The 9,204-nt window shown below is 43.7% G+C and overlaps 1 protein-coding gene across 2 annotated transcripts; it reads left to right on the top strand.

Annotated features, from left to right (window-relative positions):
- The first annotated feature begins 211 nt into the window (after positions 1-211).
- On the top strand, positions 212-8,650 carry CHMP1B (charged multivesicular body protein 1B). 2 transcript variants are annotated; one of them, XM_071757393.1, is made up of 8 exons: positions 212-383; positions 2,705-2,802; positions 3,490-3,636; positions 4,837-4,905; positions 5,008-5,115; positions 6,056-6,099; positions 6,845-6,917; positions 7,925-8,650. In XM_071757393.1, the coding sequence occupies exons 1-8, from the start codon at positions 368-370 to the stop codon at positions 7,967-7,969; spliced, it is 600 nt and encodes a 199-aa protein (XP_071613494.1). In that variant the 5' UTR covers positions 212-367; the 3' UTR covers positions 7,970-8,650. The 2 variants fall into 2 exon arrangements, with proteins under 2 accessions (XP_071613494.1, XP_071613493.1); XM_071757392.1 differs by lacking the exon at positions 212-383 and adding an exon at positions 2,067-2,200.
- Positions 8,651-9,204: the final 554 nt, after the last annotated feature.

Consider the following 9,204-nt stretch of genomic DNA (forward strand, 5'->3'; position numbering starts at 1 on the left):
GCTGCTTTTCCTTCCCTTCTACCAGCACAGGATACCAGCTGCGATTTTTTTTTTTTTTTTTTTTTTTTTCAGGAAATGAAAAGGGGAATTCAGGGAATTTCAGGAAAAGGGGAAACTTCATTCAGCGGAGAGAGCACCAGCGAACCCTGAGGGGCGAGAAAGGATCTGGGGGGCGGGAACGGCGCTGAGGGGATCAACGGTCGCGCATGCGCGTCCCCGCCCCGCGCAGCCGCTCCGGTCCGGGAGATCCGGAAGCCGGAACCGCCTCAGCGCCCAACCTGGGGCCCGGTACCGATTCGATCCGTTCTTCTCCGTTCTCCCTTCTCCCCTCCGGGCCGGCCGGAGCGTCGCGGAGCCGCTCGCCGCCATGTCCACCATGGAGAGTATCCTCAGGGAAGCGGGTCTTGGCCGCCCCGCCGTGAGGCCGCGGTGCCGGGAGGGTTGGACCGGGGGTTCGGGGGCTGGGGAGGCGATGTGAGGAGGGGATGGGAGGTGTAGGAGGCCTCTTCGCCCGGGAAGAAAGCCCCGGGGCGCGGTGGGAATGGGGAAAGGCGTTTGTTCTTTCATGGCGGCGGTGGGTGGGGAGCCGGGAGCCTCCCTTCAGAGGAGAAGGAGGAGGAGGAGGGTTTGTGGGCAGCAGGAGCTCGGCCTTTGGGGTGTGGGGATTCCTCAGGGAATGGGGAGCCCAGGTTCTCTTCCTAAGGCAAGATAAGCCACCCTGAGGCCGGGGGTGAGGGTGGAAGGGGGTGTCAGCACTCCCCTGCTAGCTGAGCAGGCCTGGCTGCTGTCCCTGCTGCTGAGGGAAGGTTACAAGGGGGGTAAAAAACCCCTAATGGTCAAATTTAAAATTTCTTGCTATATTAAACTTAACTATCAGGGGTTTGGAGCATCCTGTGCTAGGGTGAGGTGTCCCTGGCTGTGGTAAGGAGATTGGAATGAGAGGATGTGATGGTTGTGTCCAACCCAAACCATTCTGTGATGACACACAGAGGCAAAAAAAAAAAAAATCCTTAAAAATTGCAGAGCTGTCGGTGTGGGTGATGTGTGGTGGCAGTTTGCTGGTTGTTGGAGGGCTGGAGCAGGTGACAGTGAGTCATGGTTCATGGTGGAAGTTTGGCTTCTCTTGGGTTGTGGCACACGGAGCAAGACACTTTGAGTGTGTGCTCATCACTTACTGCATGGAGGAGCTGTGGAGGAGACAGAGTGAGCTGAGTTAATGTCCAGGGTGAATGTCCCAGGTGAGGAAGTAGTTTCCAAATAAACTGCTCGGAAATGCAGTCTCAGAGCAGTCGATGTAAATAGGTGATGTCATGGTTTACCTGGTTGGTCTGGTTTCTGACCTGTAATGGACAACCTAAAGGTGTTTTCCTGCTTGGTAAATTACCTAATCTGTGGCTCAGTGCTGTATGCTTATTGCTGCTGAAAGGGATGGTCACCTAGGTTTTAAAGCACAGAAATACAAATACAAGCAGCAATTTCAGTGTTGCTGGTTGCTACCTCTAGAGAGATCAGAGATGTATAGGCACAGCTATTGCCTCTTGGTAGCCAGCTTGGCATGTTTATAGACCAGGTAAGAGACTTCCTAATGTCTTCAGTCTGCTGTCAGAGCTATAAGATGGATGGTTAGACTTTAAAGGAAAAAAAAACCCACAAACAAAAAAGTTCTGGAATAATTTATAAAGTTGAAATATTAAAGAAACCTCAAATACCTCAATGTTTAAATTTATGTGCTTCTGTTTAACTGTTAAGCAGCTTGGTACTTGCTGCATTTTCCTCTTGGGATATCAAAAGATGACATGAAAGAAGCTCTGAGCTTCCATTTTATTTGGAAAAGGCTGATTGTGTTTGGAAGCTTTCAGTATTTTAAGTTGGGTTTTTTTTGTTATTTTTACAGCACAGACTTTGTCTGTCAGTCTCTTTCTCTGTCAGTCAGTTTAATGCAGTCATTCTGAGTCACAATGAAGGCTTGTTCTACTGTCTTCTTGGAGCTTTCAGCTTAACCAGGACTTGAACTTTCTAAAAAGTAAAGTTTCTCTTGCTGACTGAAGTATTCTTTCCCCCAAAGTCAGATGATGGAGCTGTCAGGGACCCCGGAATCTCCCACATTACCCAGAGCTGGGTGGCTGCTCTGTAAAGACACTGCATGAGCCATTTAAACCTGAGATCATGCTGTGGGGACAAAGGGCAGCCCTGCCTCCAGGTTTGTACCAGGGCATGCTCACCCAGGCCCCTTTGGTACTGTGCTTTCACTTGTCTGTTGTTCCTCAGTGGATTTTTATTGTTGGGAGGGGATGGGGAGGTTCCAGACAAGCCACTAAACTGCACTCCTGCTTCCTTGAGAGAGTCGAGGGCTCTGGGTGTGTGAGTGAAAGTGACTGGATGGCTGAGGCTTTCAGTTGCTCTTGGGGGGGGGAGGATGTTTGGGTTTTGTGTTTCTCAGTCTGAAGTGGAACCATTTGGGGATTTGAACTCGTTTTTATGGCCTTTCCCAGATGATAAACAGCTATTTCAGAAGCTGGATGCTGAGTGGCATTCGGATTGCAAAGCAGCAGGGTCGCTCTCCTTATGCTGTGAATTTCCAAATTTTAATACCAGTGACAGGGAAACTCAGTGTAGGGTGGATGTGGTGTTACTTCAAACAGGAGAGCAAAATACTACAGTGAAAGGATGAGTCCTGTGGTTAAACCCTTAACTTGTGCTGCAGAACACCTGTTCAATTTGAAGTTTGCTGCAAAGGAACTCAACAGGAACTCCAAAAAATGCGACAAAGAAGAAAAGGCAGAGAAAGCTAAAATTAAGAAGGTAAGCAGTGAGTCTGAAACCAGCTTTTTTAGGTCTCATTTTCCTCCTGTAACATGGAAACAAATCTGGTGGTTGTACCATTTTCCTGGTATGCAAGCTAATAATATTGTGATAGATATGATTTAAAATATGTGACTAAAGCTTCCTATAATTATTAATAAATGTGAGGATGCATTCTTGGGTAGCATTGTGGCATTTGCTTCCTGACAAGATTGTTTTGTATGTATTTTTTTAGAGACTGTTGTCCTCAAAGTTAAAAACATTAATATTAAAAATTTATTATCTTGTATTAAAAGGGCTTGTGAAGAGGAACTTCAAGATAGTTTTTGAGTCTTTGAAGTGGTAAAGAGAGACTAAATTTGGCTGTATTTTTTTCTGTGAGGTAACAGCCATATTGACTGTACCTGTATTTGGGTCTTGCTGCTGAAACATTTTTAGGAATGAGAAAATTTTCTGTAGGTCTGCAAAACCTCTCACTCCAAGTGCCTGCCAGGACCCTTCCTTGGGAAGAGCTCAGGGGCTGATGCCTTGGAAGAGTCTGAGTACTGTGGGAGGGAGGGGTTTTATTTTTCTTTTAACAGAAAAGTTATTGTGAGGAATTGGTGCTACATTTCCAAAATCAAATAGGCTGTTCAGAAACCCCCTGTGCAGAGAAGGGAAGGGTGAAAGAGGTTTGGTTTCCAACAGGCAATTCAGAAGGGAAACATGGAAGTGGCGCGGATCCACGCGGAGAACGCCATCCGCCAGAAGAACCAGGCCATCAACTTCCTACGTATGAGTGCCAGGGTGGATGCTGTGGCAGCAAGGGTTCAGACTGCTGTGACAATGGGCAAGGTAAATCTGCTTTCACAAAGAGGTGCTACAGACCTCTGATTTCCTTACAAGTGACTTCATTGCCCCTGTACTCAGCGCTGGTGAGGCCACACCTCGAGTCCTGTGTCCAGTTCTGGGCTCCTCAGTTCAGGAAGGAGATTGAGGTCCTGGAGCAGGTCCAAAGGAGGCAACTGGGCTGGTGAGGGACTCAAGCACAGATCCTATGAGGAGAGGCTGAGGGAGCTGGGGGTGTTCGGGCTGGAGAAGAGGAGGCTCAGAGGAGACCTCATCACTCTCTACAACTCCCTGAAAGGAGGTTGGAGCCAGGGGGGGGTTGGGCTCTTTTCCCAGGCAACTCTCAGCAAGACAAGAGGGCACAAGAGGTCTCAAGTTGTGCCAGGGGAGGTTTAGGTTGGATATTAGAAAGAATTTCTTTACTGAGGGGGTGATCAGACATTGGAATGGGCTGCCCAGGGAAGGGGTGGATTCTCCATCCCTGGAGATATTTCAAAAGAGCCTGGATGTGGCACTCAGTGCCATGGGCTGGGAACTGCAGTGGTAGTGGATCAAGGTTGGACTTGATGATCTCAGAGGTCCCTTCCAACCCAGCCAATTCTATGATTCATTCTGTCTGTAATGGGCTGTAAAGCTTTGGGGTTGGTTTCTGATGCAGCTGCTAGTAAATCACATCCCCCTGGCAGCTCTTTCCTGTGTTTTGTAGCTGGTAACTTCTTTTAGCTGTTTATTAGTTATGCTTCTAAGGATGGAGTGTGTTTTGCAGGTTACACTGTCAAGATTGTGATGCAAAGATGTTGCTCCCCTTCTAAAAGCATTACCTAAGACTTGGGATTCCAGAAATCTTTTTTAGCTTGGGTAGTTTTTTAAGGTATTTTACTGTACTGCTCTTCAGCCAGAGAGTTAATTCTGCCATGTGATCTGTACACCAAATGTATCCCTTAATATTTGTCAGGCCTTAAGACCCACAAAAGTTAACACCATGTACCCCTCCATTTTTGCTGAATTTCATCTCATAATGTGTATTTCAAGTTTTCAAGTCAATGTATAGAATTTGAAATTAGAGGAGCCATAAAAAGTGGGGTTCTAGGTGGCAATGGTCTGTGCCCTAGTGTTTGGTACTGTAGAAACTCTGTGGATAGAGTTAAGTGCTTGGTAAGAAACTGCTCATTTTTCTTTGTGATGATTTCCTTGACCTCATTTCAGGTAACGAAGTCCATGGCAGGGGTTGTTAAGTCTATGGATGCCACACTGAAGAGCATGAACTTGGAAAAGGTAAACAGACTTCCTGGTAGTGTGATTCTGTTTGCTGCCAGTTGAGAAATATTTCTCTTCCATTATCTGCAGATCATGGGCTTGATTCTTTTTTTTTTATAGATATCTGCACTAATGGATAAATTTGAGCATCAGTTTGAGACGTTGGATGTTCAGACACAACAGATGGAAGACACAATGAGCAACACTACTACACTAACAACACCACAAGTAAGAACAGTGATTTTTCTTTTGAAAGGTTTTCTTATGTGTTTAAACTGTATGGAAATGTCTGATTCTCTTCTTTCTGCCTGCTTTGAAACACAGCAGCAGCTGTAGCCTTTTGCTTTGTGCTTATTTATGATGAGATGATTTCAAATTATAGTCACAAGTAGAGAAGATCACAAGTATTTTGGTCTGTCTCACTGTAAAAGCAGACTCTGTATTTTTTTGAACCTCCCACTCTTCTACCAAAGAAGCAGTGTTTTGATGAGTTCTTAATGAACTTCTGAACCAGAAGCCATTAATTATCAAAGCAGAATATGCTGTCCATAGTTGTGTGTCACTGATATTAACAAAATGAGGTTAGTCACCACCAGATTGGAAGCAGCATGTGCAATGGGAAGGTTGTTAATCACCTGCTTTCAATTTGTGGGCATGAGTTTACTAAAATAAATCCTGATACAATGCTTGCTCTGGTTAGGAATCCCTTGCACCTGTCCTCTTGTGCTGTTCCTACAGAAGTTTTGTCAGAGAGAGAAATTGACTAGAGATGGTGCTTTGTAAATAAAATAAACAAGCCCAAATCAAATAAACCAGATCTATTGGAAAAGAGTTTTTTATCATGTTGTGTGAAGCAGTGTTTTAGTAGCTAATAATCAGAACTTGAAATACCCAAGTATGTCATTAGGGGTTTACTTGCAGCTGTTTAGTTCTTTAGAAGCACTATTTCAGAAACTAGAGTCAAATTAATAGCATTTTAACAGCCTGAGCACCTCTGCTCCTTATTTTTGACTTCCTAGGGGGCCCTCTGGTGGTTAAACACAAAAATGTTCTGTGAAAACTGCCCTCCAAATCAAATTTGTTAAATTTCTTTTCTCTGGAGATTTAAGAGAAGAGCTTGTCATAAAGTATAATCTGCAGCAATCAATTTTTGTTTTCTTCACCCTAGAACCAAGTGGATATGCTTCTACAGGAAATGGCAGATGAAGCAGGGTAAGTCAAATCCCTTCTTGTACCTGTATTTGTCTCTTGGAAGCAGGGAGGAATCACTGTTTTTCTTTCACCTCTGGGCATCATTCTTGTATGAGTTGAATTTATTTCATTCTGTTTTCACTCCAAGCTGCCATGAATGTCAGCACAGAGGGGTGGTTGTGCAAAACCCCACAATCCTGTCACTTTTCATACCAGCCTTTTGTCTTTAGCATTTGTAATCCTTGCTGTGCTGCTCCACACTTTTCCTCTCCATTTCCCATCATACCACATAAAAACTTCCACAGCTGTGCTGTCACGAGCTAGACTTGGCAAAAACAGGTTGTCATGACATACTTAAGCCTTTAGGGGTGTGCTGAAATATTTCACAGAATATTACTTGCCCTGTTGGTGATGCAGAAGTTGGAAGTGTCACTCTTTTGACAAATTTTTTAGTTAAAATTCCTGTACGAGTGCATTTTTTTGTCATTCCTGTGCAATGTCTGGTGTACTGCTGTTAAACAGAATTCTTGCTCTGTCCTGATTAAGCAGAATTTACCTGCATGTTGCTGGTTACACTATATGACTTGTTTTCATAGTAATTAGTTAATTTTACTGATGAGGTTGTCTAATTACCTGGAGTACAACATTCAGGGGGTGCTGGTGGCCTCATGCTGTCTCAGTATTGCTCTGCTTGCCAATGATTATGCTGCTGCCTTTAGCCAGAAGTGCCTGACTTGGGTTTTTTTGTTTTGTTTTCTCCCTTTAGTCTTGATCTGAACATGGAACTACCTCAAGGGCAGACAGGTTCTGTTGGTACAAGTGTTGCCTCAGCAGAACAGGTAAATGTTAAACTCAATTAAAATCCATGTTTTCTAGAGAAATGGGGTATAAAAATAAATGCTTCATTCAGTCAAAACAGGCTTGCTAAATGGTAATGAGATTTTAGCTGTCCAGAAGAAATAGTCTGTAGTTAAAACACTCTTGCTATGAAAATAATTTTAAGAATTCATTTGTGTGCTCAGTAAATCCAGGCAGTTTTGTTGTTTCAGGTCTGTTTTTTTCATAGTTATTTTGTAGAGTTCAGAGCAGTTGCCTCTCCAACCTGAGTGCATCCAGCCACCTCCCATAGCATACAGGAGAACTCTTGATTTTTTTTCCCTTTAATGTGTGAAAGGTTTTGGGGGTTTAGTGGGAAGGATTCCATGTTGGCTCTGGGTGGGTGGCTCAGAATATCCTGTTCCTGGGAAAATCCAATGTCAGTGTTGCACAGATCTTTTGGCAAATTGCTTTTTCCATTTTAGGGCAATATATTTGAGGGAGCAGAAAGAGAACAGTTTATTTCTGTCATTCCTGTGGAATTTCTGCCATTTCTGTGGAAAAGGCTTTAGGGAGCCTCATCTTAACAGTATTTGGGAAGCCCCAAGTATTCCATGTTCTTTGGAAAGTTCAGCTTCACCTTGTCCCAAGCCCTCAGAACCAAACAGACCTCCTGCTGTCTTGCTGTAGTGGTTCAGTTGGATTCCAGCCTTGGGCAGTCAGGGCTGCATCCAAATAAGGATGCAGGTCTCTAAGAGCTGATTTGCACTTGTGAAAATCATATTAAAAAAAAAAAAAAATGCCCAAAGCAACCTGATCTCTGTGTTCTGAATTCCTTCCTGGACAGCCACCTCTGGAGCCAAAGTGATTCCATTCTTGAGATCTAAAGCAAATCTTATTAAGGCTCTTCCAGGAGATAATTTCATAAGAAATTCCTCAGGACCTGAGGTTTCTTGCCCATTGCAGAACTCTCCAAAAAAGGATTTCCACATGACTAATGGTTGGTTTGCTTTGTTTGACAACTCTGCAGGATGAGCTGTCCCAGCGACTGGCCCGCCTACGTGATCAAGTTTAAACTGAGCCAAGCTGCAGTCCTTTGTACAGCTTCCAGAGTGCCCTGTCTGTAACTAACCCTTCACTACACTAGAGAGGTGTGTACAGGATGGCTTAGCTGTTGGAATATTTGTAAGATAGGGTATTTCATCCCTGGCTTGCTGCTCTTTCTAAAATACATTAGGTGACCCAAAAATATCAGCTCTTTAATGTCCTTTTCTGTACATTTTGAAGTTGATATATTTTTTTGCAAGCTTTTTTTCACAAAATCAAGTTGATGTTCTAAGTCAGCTAGTAATACGTGGGTACATTCTAGCCAAAAGAAAGGCAAGAGTGTCATTGATATATATTTTAAATTACAAAGTGATTTTTTTTAATTATGAGAACTGTTTGTGGTTGGAGATCACTGTTGTATTCAGTTCAGGTGACTGCTGTAGATAACTTCTTACACAGCCAAACTCCTGGGACATGCAGAGATGGACAGCTTGGACCTGATGGAAAATATGCTTGTTAAAACAAATAAGTGGACTTCAGTCTGAGTTTCTAAAATACTCTGAGGTTTTCTAGTCTTTTAAAGTTAGGGTAATTGTACTGAAATTAATGGTTTAGTTAAAAAATAGGTTACCAAAAGCTGTTTTAATATAGTTGGGAACTTGTACAGTGTCATCACTTAAGTACAGGAGGAATAAACTGTATTTTTCAACTCCTTGTCACTTCTGTTGAATGTTGTAGCTTGCTCATTATTTAATGTCAAGTGCTGTAGCTTCCTCATTTTGCTTTCTTCTCAGTATCCTGAGGTGCTGCCAGTCATTCCACTCACCTCTCTTCTACCACCAGAACATCTAGTTCCTGCTAGCAGGGAACTCATGCTATCTATTTTTATTTGGGTTCAGACTGAGAAGCCTCCCATGAAGTAACTGAAGCTGCTTTTCTCTATTCCTCCTTACACTGCCTTTGCTTTTAATCCAGTCACCTTTTTATGCATAAGTCCTGTGGTCACATCCCACCCTTTGGTATTCTTCCATATATGATAAATCCAGGAGTGCTTTTCCTCAGGTTCAGATCTTGACATTCCTCCTTCCTCAGTCAAGGTCCCAACCCCATCTTCTCAAACCAGGGCACTCCTGTGGATCCACTTTTCCTGCTCTGCAGGTGAGCTGTGGATGAGCAGCACAGGCCAGCTCAGTCACAGGGGGTTTATCTTGGATTAAAACCAGCTATTTCATTTTGTGAGGTGTTATGTTGCTCTCTACAAAC

The sequence above is a fragment of the Heliangelus exortis genome, chromosome 14 (assembly GCF_036169615.1).
Source record: "Heliangelus exortis chromosome 14, bHelExo1.hap1, whole genome shotgun sequence".
NCBI lineage: Eukaryota > Metazoa > Chordata > Aves > Apodiformes > Trochilidae > Heliangelus > Heliangelus exortis.